We start from the raw sequence: 20,428 nt of genomic DNA on the forward strand, positions 1-20,428 counted from the left end.
ACTGGGCTGTGCTCCCTGACGCAAAGCTGCTAGTCCTCCAGGACTTGGATTTTGTAGCAGGTCTGAACTTCTTCGTTTTCAAAATATTTATTTATTTATTTATTTAGGCTGCGCCGGTGTTAGTTGCAGCATGTGGGATTTTTTTTTTTTTAGTTGTGGCATGTGGACTTCTTAGTTGCAGCATGCATATGGGATCTAGTTCCCCCACCAGGGATGGAACCCTGGCCCCCTGCATTGGGAGCACAGAGTCTTACCCATTGGACCACCAAGTCCCAGGTCTGAACTTCTGAGTCCCTCCCACCCCTCATTCCATCTGGGGCTGGGCTCCTGAGACCCTGTTGCTTTATCTTCTTGAAAAACAGACCAGCATTTTCAGAAGAGGAAATAGAGCCAATTTGTAAACTTGGAAAAAATATTTGACTTGAGCAATAAAAAGGTAAATTAAAACAACATTCTGTAGATATTTTTCACTTGTAATTTATTTATTTATTTATGGCTGCACTGGGTCTTCGTTGCTGCACACGGGCTTTCTCTATTTGTGGCGAGCGGGGGCTACTCTTCATTGCGGTGCGCGGGCTTCTCATTGCTGTGGCTTCTCTTGTTGTGGAGCACGGGCTCTAAGTGCACGGGCTTCAGTAGTTGTGGCTTGTGGGCTCTAGAGCGCAGGCTCAGTAGTTGGCGCGCACGGGCTTTGTTGCTCCATGGCATGTGGGATCTTCCTGGACCAGGGCTCGAACCCGTGTCCCCTACATTGGCAGGTGGATTCTTAACCACTGTGCCACCAGGGAAATCCGTCACCTGTAATTTTTTTTTTTTTTTTTTTTTTGCGGTATGCAGGCCTCTCACTGTCGTGGCCTCTCCCATTGCGGAGCACAGGCTCCAGACGCGTAGGCTCAGTGGCCATGGCTCACGGGCCCAGCCACTCCGCAGCACGTGGGGTCCTCCCGGACCGGGGCACGAACCTGTGTCCCCTGCATCGGCAGGTGGACTCTCAACCACTGCGCCACCAGGGAAGCCCCCTCACCTGTAATTTTAAATGTAAAGTTTAATAACTTTTAATTAAAAATTGTTACTATAAATTGCTGGTGATCATGAGATGAAACTTGGGCTCTTGACCTGCTTGGGAGGAACAGAGACAGATTCCCAGGGAGTTCGGCTTTTTTCCCCCCTTTTTATTGTCATAACATATACTTTACATAAAATTTACCATTTTTTTTTTTTTTTTTTTTTTTTTGTGGTATGCGGGCCTCTCACTGTTGTGGCCTCTCCCGTTGCGGAGCACAGGCTCCGGATGCGCAGGCTCAGCAGCCATGGCTCACGGGCCCAGCCGCTCCGCGGCATATGGGATCCTCCCAGACCGGGGCACGAACCCGTATCCCCTGCATCGGCAGGCGGACTCTCAACCACTGCGCCACCAGGGAGGCCCAAAATTTACCATTTTAACTGTACAGTTCAGTAGTATTAAGTATATTCACATTGTGCAACCATCACTACCATCCATCTCCAGAACTTTTTCATCTTCCCAAACTGAAACTTCGTACCCATTAAACAACTCTCCATGCCCTCCTTCCCCTAGCCCTGGCAACCATCGTTCTGGTTTCTGTCTCTGTGAATTTGACTACTTTATGTACCTCATATGAGTGGAATAATAATACAATATTTGTTCTTTTGTGTATGGCTTATTTCACTGAGCATAATGTCAAGGTTCATCCATGTAGTAAACTTGTGTCAAAATTTCCTTCCTTTTTAAGGTTAAATAATATTCCATTGTATGTATATACCACATTTTGTTTATCCATTCATTCATCAGTGGACATTTGGGTTGTTTCCACATTTTAGCTGTTGGGAACAATGCTGCTATGAACGTGGGTGTACAAATATCTGTTTGAGTCCCTGCTTTCACTTCTTTTAGCTATATGCCCAGAAGTGGAATTGCTGGGTCATATGGTAATTCTATGTTTATTTTTTTAAAAAACTGCTATACTTTTTTTTCCACAGGAGCTGCACCATTTTATATTCCCACCAACTAATACACAAGTGTTCCAATTTCTCTATATCCTTACCAACACTTGTAATTTGTTTCTGTTTTTGTTTGTTTTTATAATGGCCATCCTAATGGGTGGCTTTGGCTTTTGATCTGACTCTGAGGAGATGAGTAGGAGTTGGATGGGGACGTTAGGTTGCTGGTGCATTTCAGCAGCAGGAAAGGCACATGAAAAGGCTAGAGCTTTGCCAGGGCAGGGTATGCCTAAGGACAGAGTAGCCCCATGTGGCTGAAACTTACAGAGCATGGGGAAGAGATGGCAGCAGATGAGGACATAAGGTAACAGCCATAGCCCCATCACAGAGGTCTGAATCCTGGCTAAGAAACTTGACTTGACTTTATTAACATAATAGATGGCTCTAGAAGATGGGTTAGAAACTCTTGCAAACTTAGTTATGAGCTTTGTATCTGCTGTGTGATGCTTACTAGATGTGACCAGGGCAAGTTATTCTCCCTGTCTGATCCTTAGTTTCCTCTTCTGTATAATAGGGGTTGGAGAGGATTGCAATAGTACCTACAAGAGAGAGTTAATTGCTGTGATCAGTAAGTTGCTGTGATGGGAAGGCTTTGGGCTGATTAGAGCAGGCTGCCTTGCTGCAGAGTTGACTCACTCTGGCCTGCTCTGAGCTGCCTGGCAGCCAGAACTCCCAGCCCAATGAACCTTGGCCTATATCCTGTGGTTATTCCTCCATAAGTCCCAGAGCCAAGGCTTTCATGATGGGAGAGAAGCAAAGCAGCCCCAGGCAGGGCTGGGCCTGAGAACACCTGAGCAGCCCTGGGGCTGGTTGCAGGGCCTCCCTAGCACATAGGATGTGGTAGTGGACACAGTCACATGTCACTCACTCCTCAAAACAGCTCCTCCAGGAGACTGCAGTCACATGTCACAGACAAGGAAATTGAAGCTTAGCGAGGGTAACTTGCCCAAGGCCACCAGCTAGGAAGCAGCAGGGCTAGGACTCGAACATGATTCTCTTTGAAGATTTATGCATTACTGGGAAGTTGGGTTAGATTCATTTATTCGTTCACTTGTCACTCAACAAATATTTGCTGAGCATATACTATGTGCCATGTACTGCACCAGGAGTGAATGACACACACTCTCTGCCCCTGGACCTTCTGTAAGTTCCCTTTCCAAGGGCTGGGAATGGCCTCTTGTTGTGCTTCTTCTATGTTCCAGGAGCATACCTAAATTAGCTCATTTAATCTTCACAGCAGTCTGGAGATACAGAGATTACTGGCTTTATTTTATAGGTAAGAAAGTTGAGAATCAGAGAAGGAAGTGACTTGCCCAAGGTCGCATGGTTGGGAAGGGGCAAAGTCCATGCTTGGATGGCCTGGCGTGGCTATTCTGTGTGTGTTCCCAAGGCCTGATGCCTCTGACCTTCAGCTCAGCAGTGCAGGGTGGATGCTCTGCCAACCGTGAAAATGTGCCTGCCAGCCTGGGGCCCGTGAGTCCAGCTCATGGCTTAAATGCTATATTGGGATGTCAGAAGGATATTGGGTGGGGCCTGGAAGGAGACCCACTGTCCTGGTAATCCATTTCCACCACAGGCTGGATGCAGGACCCCCCGGGAAGGTCCTGTTTCTCTCTGGTTTCAGTCTTGTCATCGTCAAATGGCGTATGGCCCTTTGCCCTACCTTAGCCTAAAACCCTTGGGGGGGATCAAAGGCAATCGTGGGAGATGATATTAGACAGTCTGTAGCACGACTGTGGGGCATTGGTGGGAGATAAGGCAGGATGAGAGGAGAGAGCTGACCATGACCTGTTGGGGGCACATACCCTCAACCCCTTTCTTTACCTAGCAAACCACACACACTCTTCAATGTTGAGTTTGGAATTCTCCTCCTCCAGGAAGCCTTCCCTGACTTACACACCCACAGTCTGGGTCAGAGGCCTCCCTATCACACTGACCTGGTCACACTGTGTAGTCATTGTTTCCCCCACTGGACTCTCCGGGAAGGGACCATATCTGGGTCCCAGGCACCCAGCACAATGTCTGCCCAGAGTGGGTGTCCAGGTAACTGGGGAAGGAATGAGTCCTGACACCATTCCTGCAATCCTACCTCTCTCCTGACCACCTTATTCCTGCCCTCCACACTCTGGCCCCCCCCTGCCCGTTCCCTCTTTCTCCTCCTCCCCTCCCCAGAGTGGAGAAGGAATGGATTGCCCTTTGCCTAAGTCGAGCCCTTTCTGTGTGTCTCACTGGTCCCACCAGCATAAGGTGAACATCAAGAGGCCTTTGCGCTCCACCAGGCCCTGCGCAGGGCTCTGCCATAAAGCAAGAAATCGGAAACGGTTCCTCAACAAATGACTCTAAAACCCGACCAAATGGCATCCGTATTAACCACCGCGAGGGGCCATTAAATCTGCCGGGCTCAGGGAAGGATGTCTGGCAAGGCAGCAATGAAAATGTGCATAGCCGAATGGAAAAGTCGGGGACCCTGCGGGTGCGCCTGCAGGGGCACAGCGCGGGCAAACACGCAACGCACAGGTCTGTGGCGATCACAAATCGCAAGGCCTGGGTTGCCGTGGCAGCGGTGGCGGCGGTGGCAGAAGCCGGTCTGGCCTGCAGCGGGCCAGCGCCATGGCCACCAACTGGTTCACGGGCGCTCCCTTCGGGGGGGCGTAGGGCTGGCAGTGAGGGGTGGGGGCGGGACTTTCTATACCTCTCCTACCTGCCGCACTTCCCGGCCCAGAGTCTTTTACTACCGTTATTAAGTTATTTAAAATCATTTCAGAAGCACCTACTATGTGCTGCTCAGGGAGGCCGAGTGGCCTGGCCCATAGTAGGTCACTCAGCCCAAAAGTCATGGGATTTCAGCCCAGGTGTCTTTCTTCATTCATATGTATGACATATATCATGTGTATATCATATATATATATATACCACCTATTATATATGTATCATATCATAGGTGGTATATATATATGTGATAGGTGATATATATATATATATCACCTACTATGTGCCAGGCACAGTTCTACCATCTGGGGATAAAATAGTGAACAAAACAGCAAAGCCCTTGCTCATGAGCTTGCCTTCATATGGGAGGCATGGTGGGAGTGGATAATAAACAAAAAAAGAAAAAGATATAAAATGTTGGCTAGTGATAAGGGCTATGGAGAAAAAGGAAGTGGGGAGGAGGAACCTGCGAGTTCCGGGGGTGGGGCGGCCGGTGGTTGCACTCAGAAGGTGATTTTGAGTAAATGTTCCCAGCAGTGGGTTAGGGGACCAGACAAGGGTGGAATCTAGGGAGAGGGAACCTGGAAGGACGAAGACTCTGAGGAGGCGGCAGCCCTGGCCTCATCCTTCATGGGCCAGCTCCAAAGTCACCTCCCGTGGGATGCCAACTCCCCCACCACCCAGAACTGCCCTCATCAGGGCTGGGTGCCTCTCACTGGGCATGTGTCCCTCCCAGGTTTGACGTCTCTGCTGTCTATTCCAACCAGAAGAAGTTCAGCACCTTCAGTGAGGCCCCGTACTGCAGGGTTTACTCTGTGGACGTGGTGAGTTTGCATAGCTTCCCGAGTCTCCCACGTGGTCTGGCCACTGCCCCTCCGAGTCCCTCCCCGTGACAGATGAGCTGATCTGTGTAAGGGGCATGCCTCACACCCCTCCGTGACCTCAGCCCACAGCTCAGAGCTTGACTCAGAGCTGCGGCCTCAATGTGTTTGATAAACGCAGGACTGTAGTGAAAACAGCATGGGTCGGATCCACAGAGACCTGGGTTCCACTTGCAGGTCTTGCACAGACTGGCTGCAGGCCCTCTATGAAGTGTAAGGGGGCCAGTGACAGAGGACGCCATGGCTGCACCTTGAGGGCCAGGCTCGGGGCTGGGGGAGGGGCCCCCCGAGGGGTATTGCCTGTCCGCTCCCAGGTCAGGGTGACAGCTTGGCGAGGACTTGCTCTGTGGGTGGACTGGTGGGTGCGGCTGGCCTCATTCAGACTGTGCTCTGACTCAGTCCCACATAGGACCTGGGACCTATGGCTGCAAGGAGACCTGCTTCAGCGTCAAGAAGTTGAAGAAGGAGGTGGGCACAGGCTGCGCCAAGGCCCAGGAAGCCAGCCGGCTGACGCAGCTGCCCCACTTCCAGTACGGGCCATCCTGAAAGAGAAGCGGCAGCAGGTGAGGCCCCTGGGGCCCCACCCTGCCCTACCGCTGGTGCCAGGTCCTCCTGCCCGGTCCTGCCTGCCCCCAGGGTGGCCTGCAGTGTCCTCCCAGGCCCAGGTAGAGCTCATCCTTTAAGGAACACATCCTCGCCTGGGATCCTGCCCGCGTGGACACTCCCAAGTGTAAAGTTTTCACCTCTGCTCTCTTCTCTGGGGGCAGAAGGAAGAGCTGGGGCCTGGCTCCTACAGCTCCAAAGACTTCTTAGAAGAGTTGCAGGAGAAACCGGGCAGCACCCGGGGGCTGCTCAGCTCCGGGGAGGTTCGCTTCCGAGGACTCATTGGGGTAGGTGTTCTCATACATGGAGTGGGATCCCTCCTACCCTCTGCTCTGTCTGAAGAGCATGCAGCCTGGGTGTGGCTGGAAGCACCCTTTCTCCTACCGTTCTTCTTCCCAGGCTTGGCCAGCCTCCCCTCTGGGACCCCACAGCCCCTCTGCTTTCCAGTGCCACAGCTTTCAGCCCACTGGCTGTCGTAGGTTTCTGCATCTCCCCCACCAGACCAGGAGCTCCCTGCGGGCAGGGATGGGTCTGGTTCATCTTTGAGTCCCTGGCACAGAGCCAGGCATACATTAGGAGCTCAACAAACTCCTCCATATCTATAGCCATCCAGCCATCCAGCAAATAATGGTTTGAGCGCCCTCTAGTGCCACGTACTGTTCCAGGCCCTGGGGATCTAGCAGTGATGAAGACAAGGTCCCTGCCCTCATGGAGCTGTGGTCCTAGTGGTAGAAACAACGGTACAGAGAAGCAAATCACATGTAATGAGGGCCATGAGGAAAAACGAGACAGGGAGAGATGGCGAATGATGAGGTGCCATTTATAGGGTAGTCAGGGAAGACCTCTGGGAGGAGGTGGCGTTCGAGCAAAACGAACGGTAGGTGAGCAATGGAGACTCACGGAATCTGTGAGTGAGGGGGGAGGAGGCAAGAGCAGAGGGGTGAGGACCAGGACATGAGGCCCTTCTGGCAAGGTGAGGGCCTCGGGTTTGCTTCCAGGTGCTGTGGGAGGACAGCGGAGGAGGGTTTTGATGGGGGCGGGTACTGAGTGACATGCTTGTGGGGGAAGGGGTCGGAGGCATCCAGATGGGAGGTGGCTGTGGTGAGAGGTGGGGGTGGCGGGAGGGCTGCCGTGGCATCGGTGTGGGTCGGGATGAGGGGGGTTCAGGCTCCATAGGGTTGTGCAGGCAAAGGCAGGAGTCACGCCCACACTGCCAGTGCTGCCCCTCCTCCCCTGCCCCTCACGCTCTCTGGGCTGGACACCCTTGCCCTCCTCACTCCTCAAAGTGAGGCAAAACACTCGCCCCGTGCTTTGCCCCTGCTCTCCCCTCTACCAGAAGCGCCATTCCGCCCCCAGCAGCCCCTTCACCTAAGGACCCCCTGCTCATCCCTCAGCTCTCAGCTCCGAGGTCTGACCTCACCCCATGAGGTGCCATCTCCTTTTCCCAGGAGCCCCGATGTGGCTGTGGGTTCAGTGTCTCTCCCCCAGCGCACAGCAGCCCCCGAGGGTGGACCACATCTGCCCGGTTGGTTCGCTGCAGAATCCCCAGGTCCTAGCAGTGCCTGGCACATAGTAGGCACATGATAAGCCTTTGTGGACTAAGCCCATGCCTGCCTACTAAGTACTGGTTCTCCAAAACACTCTAATTTTTTTTTTTTTTTTTCTGCAGACAGGCCTCTCACTGTTGTGGCCTCTCCCTTTGCGGAGCACAGGCTCCGGACGCGCAGGCTCAGCGGCCATGGCTCACGGGCCCAGCTGCTCCGCGGCATGTGGGCTCCTCCTGGACTGGGGCACGAACCCGTGTCCCCTGCATCGGCAGGCGGACCCTCAACCACTGCACCACCAGGGAAGCACCTCACTCTAATATTTTATAATCACTCCAGACGAGGCCCTGGAGACTCAGAGAGGATAAACATCTTGCCCGAGTGGGCCAAATGGGCAAACCCCAAGCCAGGGCCTCTCCTCCACACCTCACCACTGTGAAACCTTCTATGGAGCCTGGGAATTACTCCTTGCCACGTTCAGGGGACGTGCACATGCATCCTCAGGTGCAGAAGCTGTAACTGCACTGTGGGGAGAGGGGCTGCCTGGAGGCACTGAAAGATGAGTGCTTACCTTCAAGTCTAAAGTAATAATAGCTGACACTTAATGCAGCACTTGCCATGTGCCAGGCACTGTTCTAAGCACTTGCGTGTACTAATTAATGTAATCCTCACCACAACCCTTTGAAGCAGACACTATCATCGCCACTTTACAGACAGAAACGAGCACAGAGAGGCTAAGTGACTGCCCAAGGTCACAGAGCTCCTAAGCGGCAGAGGCAGGATTGAGTCCAAGGTGTCCACACATAACAGCTGCACTTGACCCGTAGGCTGGGCTCACTTGGATTGTTCCTTGACCATCTGTGGAGGACAGGATCTAATGGCAGAGCCCAGCCCCACTGAAGGCAGAGGAGTTAAGGGAGCAAATCAGATGCTGTCTGTTTCCTCCTGTGCCCGGTCCCCAGCGCTGGAGCATCTGTGAGGGTTGGCTGAGCAGGGTGAAGGTCCCACGGCCTGTCCCTCTGTTCCAGCTGTCTGTTTTCTCTGGTCCCCACATCTGCTCCTGCAGTAACCCAGTAACCTGGGCCCTGAGGGATTTCCCCGAGCCACTCTCCTGGGCTCAGGGCTGGACAGAAAGTTCAAGGAGGTGGCACTGCCCCAGTGGGCAGAAGGCAGCCCTGGGAGAGCTCACATCCAAGGCCTGACTTTCTCAGCTGTCATCGTGCTCTGGGCTGGGACCCTGATGGCCTCCTCTGGCCTCTGGTCCCTCCAGTTGTCCCCCCCAGTGTGGGTGGGACAGGCCTACAAATGCCACCTGTGCAGGGTGCTGACTTCTCCATGGGGGCCTCCCCAGTGCCAGTGCCAAAGCTGTGGGTGCCTGCTTTGCGTCCTGTGAATCCTTCCCCAGAGCGGATGGGCTGTTGAAGCGCACCCCTGCAAAGCCAGTGCCTTCTCTGCTGGCACTGGGCTCTGCCTCCATCCTCCTCCTAGTAAGCTCTGCCCTCCCTTGGCTTTGGGGACACTGGGCTCTGTGTCCTTGGAGCTCCTCTGCCAGCCTCCCTCCATGGCTTCTCTTTCCCAGGCCCTGCCCTCCCCACCACCCTCTGTGGGGTGTTCTCTCTTTTGCAGCCAGGCTCCATGCACATGGCTTCAGATCCCCACCCCGGGGTCCTCCAGGCTTCTCAAACTCTGCATGCCCCCCTCCTGCCATGTCAGCATCTCCCACAGGCCTGCTCTTCCTGGGCAATGGCACCGCCCAAAGGCCAGAGCCAGAAACCCATGGGCACCTTGTTCCCCTGTAGTCACGGGGGTCTGTGCTTCTGTCTCCCATCCTCCTCCTTCCATCCCCTTGACCTCCGCCCAAGCCCTAGCCACACTCTCCCTGCCCAGGGGCGCCCCCAGGACTGATTTCCTGGTCACCTACTATTGCCCCAGTCGCCTTCCTAAGTGTCCTCATGCCTCAGAATCAAGTCTGGATGCCTCGCTTGGCCTTCAGGGCCTTCCCATTCTCTTCCCAGTATACCTTTCCCAACTGTCTCAAAGGTGCTCTTATGGCTCCCTCTAACTGGGACACCTGTCCCTCCACTTCGCCTTCTGGGAAGATGACTCTTTCGTCAAGATCCACCTAAAAAAAAATCTTGTAAGTGACAATTCCCACTTCCCCCAGAACTAAGCACTCCTGCCTGGGTCCCAGAAGCCCTGAAACATAACATTCTAGCTAAAGTCAGGGGTGTTCACATCAGCCCAGGTGTGTTACTGCACCTCTGAACCTGAAGGTTTGAAGGGAGAGATGAGGCTTTGCCGACAGAGTGCTGGCACTGGGCTCCTCCTGGTCTGTGGAGCTCCGGGATCAGCAGCTCCGCCCCTTTGTTATAACCCTCACTTCTGAGGTCTCCCTAGACACCGTGGGGCTTATTTCTCTCCCACCTCTGGTGCCTGCACAGTGCCTGGGAAACAGTAGAAGCTCAGAAGGATCATGCATGGATTTTGAAGTTAGAACCCTTGTGCTGCCCCTTTCTGGAGGTGGGACCTTGGACACAAGGTTTGCCTCTCTGAGACTCAGTTTCCCCATCTGTTGATTGCAAGCGGCACTGATTTGATCTCATCAGGATGTCTCTAGGACCAAGATATTAAGGCGAGTAAAGCAGCCAGCACATGATGTTGAGACCCACTTTCCTACTTTGGGGCTTTCCTCCTGAACGTACCTGGAAACCCTGGGCCCTGGAAGGAGGCAATGTGCATTCTGGTTCCTCTGAGGGTGAACGAATCTGATGCCTGCCACAGCCTGACTACCCACCCTCTCTGCCAGGTCTGGTTCTGGGCTGCGTCCTGGGAGGTTCCAGGGACTGGAGGTAGGCAGGGCTGAGCCATCTGTGGAGTGGCAGCGATCCCGTGTGGCTAAAAGGTGCAAAGCAGCAGAAAACATCCTGCCTGGTCTTGACCCAAAGATGGCTACCCACTCACCCACCTGTACTGCAGGGTGGCTCTTCTCATTCCACCTACAAAGGCCATATTTCCGACCCTGGCAGTCGAGGCTCCAGATGCTCATTCCAGCCACAGTTCTCAACCTCTCCTACATCTTTCTCTCCTACCCCGCCCCACCAAGACAGCCACCCCACCCTGACTTATTAGGTGTTGGCACCCACTATGGGCTGGGCACGTGCAGGAGGCTTTATAGACGTTATTTCATATCATCCTCATTACCTTGGAAAAAAGTTCTACTGTCCCTGTGCTTGAAATGTGGGCCATGAGGCTAAGAAGGATTAAGTGGCATGCCCAATGTCACTCAGCTAGGAAGCAGTGGAGTCAGGATTCGAACCCAGGACTCCAGATCCCTCCAGGTCGCAGCACTGTTCACAGCTCAGTGGGAAACCCATTCATGTAAACGTAGGGCTATATCACAGGGGTGTAATGGTTGGGATTTCCGAGACCACCAAAGCAAGCAGCTGTCTGGGGTGATCAGGGAAGGAAGGCTTCATTCCCAGGAGAGATGACATTCGAGCTGGCTTTGCAGGATTAGAAGAATTTTCCAAGGCCAAGAAGGCAGGAAGGGCATTTTGGGTGGCAGTAATGGCACAAGCAAGCAAAGGTAAGGAGGTTGCCAGGATGGCATAGGTTTGGGGACCAGCAAGGACCTCACTTTGGCTGAAGCGTCACATGTAGGAAGGGAAGAGTGAGGGATAAGTTGGACAGACCAGTGGGGCCCCAGTGAAGTCTGAACTTGGAACTGAAGGTCTGAGCAGGGGCAGAGGCTCACAGGCCCACAGTGCTGTGTGTTTGGGGGGGCAGTTAACACACAGGGGTTCTGAAAATCCCGTTACCCTCGGGGGGACATCTCTTCCTCAGGTGCACTCAGAAGCACAAGGCCTCGGACTAACGGCTTTTATGTCCCTCCCTCTTGCCCCCAGAACTACCATCCAGGCCCTGGAAATTATGGGGAGAACGGCAACCCATACACGAAGCTGGAGGAGAGTGCCTGGAACTGGTCTCATTCCAAGGGCCTCATGTGCAGGATGACCAACAAACCGCCCCCTTGGCTCATCAGGTAGCCCCCTACCCTGGCCAGGCCTCGCCCACCTTCCTGAGAAGACCTGGGTGGGGGGACTCCAGGGCAGATGGGGAAACCGAGGCCCCGAGGGGGTGATGGACCTGCAGGGATTGTCCTCTGTGCTCTGTTCCAGGGGAGCAGTCTGGCACTGGGCACCTACACCTTCAAAAGTGTCATCGAGGCGTACCTGGCGCGATCCATGGGTACCCACGTCCTCTATGACACTTTCTCTGGTGACCGAAGCAAGCTCCAGCCTTATGGACATTACTCTGTGCAGGTGTGTACCCAGGCGGGCTATGCCTTCCCTGGCAGGAAAACAGGCCTCACCTATCCACAGCACCCTGTGTGCCAGGCTCTGCGCAGGACTCTTCCCATAGCCTGCTCACTCCCCCTTCCCAGCTAGAGCAGGGTAAGGTGCCCTGTGTTAGAGGAGGAGACTGAGGCTAGCCACGCAGCTGGTAGGGGCAGAGCCGAGATTGAACCCCACGGCATCTGTCTGGCTTCACCTCCAGTCCCCTCTCCTCTGTACCAGCACGAATTGCAGGGGAGGTGCAGGGGGCCCCAGGGCCAGGCCTGGATGGGAGACAGGCTGCCAGGCCTGCAGGGACCTGGATGGTGCAGGCCTGGGTGTCCTGCTGTTTTGGAGACACTTCCCAGCCATCTCGGACCCAGCTAAGCTGACTGGGTTAGTGGCAGAGAACTGGAGGGCTGGGAGGGGAAGCTGAGGTCGAATTTTAGCTTGATGCCCCCCTTTCCTGCACCAGTCAAATTCCTGTTGTGGGATCCCTAGCACCGTGGGCTTTGCTTTCATAGTAATTGGACTTAAGTATTTGTCTAACTGTTTATTTTGTCTCTACTGTGCCTTCACTCTTGTGTGCCTTGGGCCAGGTAATCGTCTAGGTGCAGGGGAACCTGCCCCAGTGGTGCTTACTTTCTAGTAAGTGCTTACTTTCTAGTGCAAAAAGAAACACAATCGTAAGTGAAAACAATATAGAATGTTAGCAGGGAGTGGGTGCCGTGGTAAAGGCATCAGGAGCGCTAGGAACCGGGGGTGGTGAAATGTTGAAATTCTTTGGGACCAGCTGGTAAATAGCCACTGAATGAGCCCTGCAACCTGGCTCCTCCCTGGGGCTTCCCAGGCCTCCCCATGACCAGCTACTAAGGTGTCCTGCCAGCATAGCAGGGGCCTCAGACGCTCCGTAGGCCCTAGAGCCAATGCCCAGGCCACAGGATATTATTTTGCGTTATCTAAAAAAATAGACATTTTAAAGAGCAGTTTTAGGTTCACAGCAAAACTGAGCAGAAAGTACAGGGCTCTCATGTTCCCTCTGTCCCCCCTACATGCCCAGGCCCCCACTATCAATAATCAGCACCAGGGCTTCCCTGGTGGCGTAGTGGTTGAGAGTCCACCTGCCGATGCAGGGGACATGGGTTCGCGCCCCGGTCCGGGAAGATCCCACATGCCGCGGAGTGGCTGGGCCCGTGAGCCATGGCCGCTGAGCCTGCGCGTCCAGAGCCTGTGCTCCGCAACGGGAGAGGCCACAACGGTGAGAGGCCCGCGTACCGCAAAAAAAAAAAAAAAGAAAAGAAAAAAAAAATCAGCACCAGAGGGGAACATTTCTTACAATCAGTGAATCTACATTGACACATTATTATCACCGAAAGTCCATGGTTTACATTAGGGTTCACTCTTGGTGTTGTACATTCAATGGGTTTGGACAAATATATAATAGCATGTATCCACCATTATAGTATCATACAGAGTAGTTTTGCTGCCCTAAGAATCCTGAGTGTTCTCCCGTCACACCGGTTTTTAAATATTTGAACTATCGCTCCTGCTCAGAACAGTGCCTGACTCAGTAAATGTCCACGAAACAAGTGAAAGAAAGAAGAAATGGATGAAGGCAAGCTGGGCTGCAGGGCACTGCACGGAGGAGGGGCTGTTAGAGACCCCATCAGACTCACCCCACCCCTGGCTGGGGGGCTTCGTCTCTGTCGCCCAGGTCAGGGTGGACTGGCCTGGCCATGGGACAGTGGCAGGCATGGGGGAGAGAGATGCCTCATTGGACAACTGCTTGTCTCTGATTGTGGTAAGGGTCCAGAATCGCAGCTCTCGCTTTTCCTGACATAACATATTCTTTTTCCTCCTCTGTTTCTCAGAAAAAACGGCCCAGGGAACTGATGAATTTCAAGAGCTTCGTGGAAGAACTTAACTCATGTCACAATAAGAAGCGTGGAGTTTTTTCAAAAGTTTCCCGCAACCCGGAAGCCCCTCCAGAAAGAATTTATTGGGCCACACTTAGCCAGTGTCCCCCCAAACTAGTCACTGTCCCCCTATGGCCTTCCTTCCTTCTTCTCTTGGAAGGGGGCTTTCCTGCGGGGGCAGGGTGGGGTGGAAGTGGCTATTTTAGCCGAAAGCTCACCGTTGGGTAACAGACTCACCTGGTTCCCAATCCTGGCATTGTACTTACTAGTCACATTGGATCAGTGTCTGTCACTCTCTGAGCCTTGGTTTACATGCTTGTCCCGTGAGCGTGACCAGGTGGCTGTGAGAATTCAATGAGGTTAGTACTAGAGCCTATAGCATGGAGTCTGGCGCCCGGGAAGTGCCCAGTGGGCATTGATCTCTGCCCCTCCCTCCCCTGCAGAGAGGATGAGGGGAAAACTGGAGCGGGACCAAGTGTGAATAAGGGGTCTGTCCGACAGAAAGCCGCACACCTGTTCTATTTAGGGGAGTGGTGGGCTCCTTTCTGGGGGCTCGGCAGCCAGTCATCTGAGTAGGCTCTGGACATTAGTCGACCCCCAAGCAGGTTCTGCCCACCCAGGGAGGGAACTGCTAAGGGCTTGGGAAGGTGGGCGTGTCCAGGGGAATGAAAAAGGGTACACACATTTCCTGAATACCTGCTCTGGGGCGGGCACCTTTCAGCCCCCTGGAGGGAGGGATTGTCTTTTGCATTTCATGAAAGGAAACTGAGGTCCAGAGATAGGAAGGGATTTGCCCAGGCTCCCAGCAAGGGGGAGAAGGAGCCAAGATTGGAGCCCAGCTCATTTAGCTGCAAAGTCCGTGTGGCTTCTGCTCCCCAGACTGGGGTCTGGAGCACCTCTATGGACCCTGCCAGACCGGGAGGGCCCTTGGGAACCTGGAAAGAGGTTTCAGGCTGATGGGTGGGCATAGAGTGGGTGGCAGGGGTCATGAGAGTACCCCAGGGCCCCTTCACCCCCAAAGGCTGGGCTCCTGGTAAGTTGGGAGGTGGCCAGGTACCTTCCACCATCCTTGGCTCAAGTCTCAGGGCTGCCAGGGGGGTAAGGTCAGCTGCCCGGAGCCCTCATCAGGCCTGGCCCCAGGCTGACCACCGCCAGACCTCGCCAAGCTTTCAGCTTTTGTTCCTCACCTCTAGGCCACATCTGGTCCCAGTACATGGCTTCCTCCAGAGAAGGAATGCAAACACATCAACCAACCACCATTCCTGCTGTCTCCCTATCGGATAGGCATAAAGGCCTCCCAGATGATTCTGGGAACCTGGGTGAGTGGGTCTGCGTAGGGGATACACAGTGAGAAGCAGGGAGCCCTCTCCTAACTCTACAGGCAGCCCCAAGTTCTCCTTCCCCCTGGGAACTGATTCTCTGAGGGAGCCAATCCCACCTCTTTTTTTTTCTACCAGGGACTAACACCCACTCCCACTGTCTCATTTCTCTCAGGCAGTGGTTTTTCAAACTTGAGCGGGCATTAGCCTCACCTGGAGGGCTTGCCCCACGCCAGAGCTTCTGATTCAGTAAGCCTGGAGTGGGGCCTGGGAACTTCCATTTCTAATGAGTTCTCAGGTGATGCTGATACTGCTGTTCTAGGGACAAGTTTGAGAACCACTGTGCTAATGGACATCACCCAGAGCCATCCCACTCTCTTATTTTCTAGGGAAATGCTCCCTCCATTCTCTTCATATTTGTCTTGAGGCCTCAGGGGCAGCTCGGGGAGTTGGCCTATTTCTCATCTCTGGTTGAGCAAGGACCCTCTCCTCCCCCTCCCCAGAGGCAGCCATTCCCCATATATGATGTAATCTTTGGTTTGTTGGTGTTCTTGTAAGACAGCTAAGCTCTTGCCTTCGTGTGCCTGCCTTCTTCATTCACCAGATGGCATTGGGCATCAGCCTCATTCCGTTTCTCATTCCTGTCCTTCATTTTTTAAGCCCACCTTTTACTGGGGTCTAATAACCATACAGAAGGGAGCATGAGTCCTAAGTGAAGAGCTCCATGAATTGTCACAAAATGGACTCACCATGTAACCACCCCCCAGAGGGTTGAAGGGCACGTTTCCAGCACCCCAGGGCCACCCCCCAACCTCCCTCCCCGTCAGGTGGTTCCTCTCCTGACTTCCAGTAGTGCAGGTTAGTTTTGCCTGGTTTTGAACAGCTGTGTTTTTTTTAAATTAATTGAGATATTTAATAGACTGTGCAAACCATAGTTTCATCTGATTATAAATGTATGAGTTATCTATCAGTTATCACAAACAGCAACAAGGACCTTAGAGCTACGTTAGAAAAATGTATAGCTGGGATTTAACTCTAACAATCTCACGTGCTCTCAAGAGAACACCATCCATTTCAAATCAGTGTCACAAACTCCAAAAAGACCAGGGGAGTGGGAGTGAGGAGTGGGCCAGAGTGGGAAACACAGGGGCCAGTACACAGGCGCTGGACAGAAATACAGCTCTCGAGGAAACCAAAATCAGATGCATTATTACAGCTAAGGACAAGGAAAAGCTTATGGCTTTTAAAAAACAACTCCTGGGCTTCCCTGGTGGCGCAGTGATTGAGAATCCGCCTGCCAAGGCAGGGGACACGGGTTCGATTCCTGGTCCGGGAAGATCCCACATGCCGCGGAGCAACTAAGCCCGTGCGTCACAACTACTGAGCCTGTGCTCTAGAGCCCGTGAGCCACAACTACTGAGCCCGCGTGCTACAACTACTGAAGCCCGCGTGCCTGGAGCCCATGCTCCGCAACGAGAGAAACCACTGCAATGAGAAGCCCGCGCACCGCAACGAAGAGTAGCCCCCACTCGCCGCAACTAGAGAAAGCCTGGGCGCAGCAACGAAGACCCAACACAGCCAAAAATAATTAAACAAAATAAATAAATTTATATAAAAAAACAACAACTCCTGCCAGTACCATACAAGTCTTACAAAGAGATGTGTGACAAGTCAGCTGACTTAAAAGGACAGAGGCTACATTTTCGAATCATTTCAACTGCAAACGGTCGACCCTATTCACTGAAGTTCAGCAGTGGAGTTAGTGTAGTCCAGAAGCTCAATGTTGGATTTGCAAATACTGTTTATTTTACAGAAAGCCAACATTATAAATGGCAGGCACCTCCCCCTGCCCCTTGCCTGTCCCGCTGGGTGCAGACCATGCTATGCAGAGTGAGCAGTGATGCTGCCCTACTGCTTTGGAGGAAGATTCGAGAGTGATGGAAACTGCCTGCCCTGCACACGCACACGACTGCCCGCCACACAGGCCATCAGACTGGGCCCAGCCCTCACTGGACTGGTTAAGTGGATCCAGCCCAGGTCTCCAATTCCTTCATGTCATCGTCTTCCTCTTCCTTCTTCTTGGTGGGTTTTGTTGGTAGGGATACAGAGGGAACATTTGGTAGAGGGACTGTTTCCGGTCCACTGATTTCCAGCAAATACTTGTCTAGCTCCTCCTGTTCTAGTTCTTCAAATTCTGTCTTGAACTCATCCTCGTCAAACTCTTCTCCAAACCTTACAGATTTTGAAATAGCTGTTGAAGTTTCTTCTGCAAGTTCCTGCTGGTCAGCAATGTCCTGCAATAACTCATCAGCTTTATCGACGTCCATGTTGTCGTGGGCAGCCTTCATGGCCTTAGTGGCATAGCCCACGTTCTTGAGCACCTCGGTGTTGGTGTTGGCATTCTCCAGGGCCTCTTGCTGGAACTCGATGGTTGACAGCGTGCTATTGGTCTGTACCAACTGCTTTCCATACCTCTTTTTGCACTTCAGTGCCTGGAGGGCAGCACGCTTGATTTTGGTGTCGTGTTTCTTGGCGGCCATCAGCTCCTGCTCTATCTTCTTCTCCAGGAATTCTTGCTTCTTACTTAGCATCTCCTTTGTGTTCCAAAGCCTGTGGATGGCCTCCCGGTAGGGGGCGGGGGTCGGGCCGCCCTTGCCGGCTTTACCCCCTCCAGCCCCGAACAGCTGCCCAAACACTGACACTGCTGCTGCTGGACGTGCCAGCCTGCGCTGCCCGCTCCCCACCCTGCCACTCCCTGCTGCCGCAGGCCTCCTGAACAGCTGTGTTTTTTTTTGTTTTTGTTTTTGTTTTTGCGGTAGGCGGGCCTCTCACTGTTGCGGCCTCTCCCGTTGTGGAGCACAGGCTCTGGACGCGCAGGCTCAGCGGCCATGGCTCACGGGCCCAGCCGCTCCGTGGCATGTGGGATCTTCCCGGACCGGGGCACGAACCCGTGTTCCCTGCATCGGCAGGTGGACTCTCAACCACTGCGCCACCAGGGAAGCCCGGAAATTCTTAATAGACCTGAGAATTTGACAGATAAGGACGTGTAAATAATTATTTGGAGGATTTGAATAGGTGTGTTTTACTCCACATTATTTTCAGATATTCATGGAACATTTATAAAAGTTAATCTTCTAAGAAAATTTCATTTAAAATATCTAAATTAAAAACACCCTACATAGAAATTTTTAGGTTACTTTTTCTAAACAGAGTACAATAAAACAAGACATTAACAATAAAAGGATAACCCTCAAAACCAAGTACTTGGAAACTAGTAAGTAGTCTTAAAAGCTCTTGGGTCTAAGAGAAACTCTAGTTTGAAATTACAGTCCATTTAGAAATTAATTACAATAAAAACTCTATATCAAAACCTATGTAATATTGTCAAAGCACCCATTAGAGGAAAATTCATAGCTTTAATAGCTTTTAATATTAAATAGGAAAGATTGAAACCAACAGAAGCAACCATTCGATTCTAGAAGTTTAAAAAAGTCAAAATAAATTTAAAACTAAGGCAGGAGTAAAGAATTAATGAGAACAGATCGAGTCTGGAAGGATGGAGGTGCTCTCACTGGGACCTCACAAACCCCCCATGTTGATGTGCTATTGTCAATCCCTGCTACGGCTGTAGGGTACGGGCCACGACCCAGTGTGAGTGTAGATGGAAAAGTGTAGGGTCCACAGACCGCGAGGCTGCTGTAGAAAGGCAAAGAGCGATTGTCAGGGCTGTCTTCCCATCTTATACATGAGTGCCTGCAGAGGTGGGGGTGATGGAAATGGCTCAGAGGCCCACGGCCAAACAGGCAGGGCGGGGACCAGGGCTCTGACTCAGATCCTGTACTTCAGCCTCTCCTCCTTGGCCAGGTTTGCAGAGGCCATGGGTGTGGAACACAACTTGGCCTTGAACAATTTGCTGTCTTCAGTCCAGGCGAGAGAGGGCGTGTGTGGGAGTGTTGTAAAGTCTCCTTCTGGAATGTGTAGTGGCAGCTAATCTTTCTCACCTGTCACTGCCAAGCCTCACCTGCTTCTTTCTGCCAAACCGCTGGTTCTGGGCTTCCAGGTAGGCAGCCTGGGATTTGACTCCTGTGTGGAAAGGCAGCCTTTTGCTTTCCATTATTTAGAGCTATACACGTAGGAGGTGCTTCATAAATGTGGCTGATGGACCAGCGGAGCAAGTTTTCCATCTGGTCACCTTTCTGGCTCTTACAACCTGGTCTCTTTACTCCATCTGGCCACCCTCTGGCCGTGTGGACATGCTCACTTTGCACTCCAGCCAGGCCATGCTTTGGCCACACTGTGATCTGTTCTTGAAACACTCTTCTCCTAGTTTCTGTCTGGAAAATTCCTATTTATCCTCCACAACTCTGCTTAAATATGAAGGCTTCCCTGATTTTTCCAGACAATGCCTCTTTATTCTCAGCCTCTTGTGCATTCCCAGTTTGGAGCACATTCCCTTTATATTGTAATTATTTATTCACATGCCCGTGGTCCCTACTAAAGAGAACTTCTCTATTCTCAAACTCCAGTGTCTAGCTGGCACGTGTAGAAGGAGCTCAATGCATATTTGTTAAAGGATGAGTCAGTGCTCCAGGCAAGGAACCTTCCAGTTCGATTTGGCAGAAGCTTATTTTTCCTAAGTTTTTTCACTTGACATTTTTTAAAATTAATTAATTTATTTATTTGTTTTGGGCTGTGTCGGGTCTTCGTTTCTGTGCGAGGGCTTTCTCTAGTTGTGGCGAGCGGGCGCCACTCTTCATTGCGGTGCGCGGGCCTCTCACTATCGGGGCCTCTCTTGTTGTGGAGCACAGGCTCCAGACGTGCAGGCTCAGTAGTTGTGGCTCACGGGCCCAATTGCTCCGTGGCATGTGGGATCTTCCCAGACCAGGGCTCGAACCCGTGTCCCCTGCATCTGCAGGTGGACTCTCAACCACTGCGCCACCAGGGAAGCCCCTCACTTGACATTTTTTTATGAAAAATTTAAACATACACCAAAATAGAAAGCATTTTACAGTGTACCCTTGTATATGCATCACTAAAATTCTAACATTAATGTTTTATTCTTCTTGTTTTATGACATATCTTCCTGTCTGTTAATCTATTAAT

The 20,428-nt window shown here is 52.4% G+C and overlaps 2 protein-coding genes across 2 annotated transcripts; one reads left to right on the forward strand and one right to left on the reverse strand.

Moving 5' to 3' along the window:
- Nucleotides 1-5,389: 5,389 nt before the first annotated feature.
- CIMAP2 (ciliary microtubule associated protein 2) lies at nucleotides 5,390-17,263 on the forward strand (the record flags this gene model as incomplete). Its single annotated transcript, XM_079720880.1, is given in 11 exon segments — nucleotides 5,390-5,455; nucleotides 5,457-5,552; nucleotides 6,009-6,141; nucleotides 6,144-6,172; nucleotides 6,377-6,499; nucleotides 11,662-11,785; nucleotides 11,788-11,798; nucleotides 11,935-12,078; nucleotides 13,962-14,123; nucleotides 15,200-15,325; nucleotides 17,201-17,263. Coding segments are annotated over 11 exon segments (1,077 nt in total).
- LOC307064376 (charged multivesicular body protein 4b-like) lies at nucleotides 17,235-19,439 on the reverse strand (the record flags this gene model as incomplete). Its single annotated transcript, XM_079720892.1, has 2 exons — nucleotides 17,235-18,054; nucleotides 19,347-19,439. 2 exons carry the CDS (start codon nucleotides 19,437-19,439, stop codon nucleotides 17,344-17,346), a joined length of 804 nt encoding a protein of 267 aa, XP_079577018.1. The 3' UTR covers nucleotides 17,235-17,343.
- Nucleotides 19,440-20,428: the final 989 nt, after the last annotated feature.

Source organism: Hyperoodon ampullatus (assembly GCF_949752795.1).
Source record: "Hyperoodon ampullatus genome assembly, chromosome: 2".
NCBI lineage: Eukaryota > Metazoa > Chordata > Mammalia > Artiodactyla > Ziphiidae > Hyperoodon > Hyperoodon ampullatus.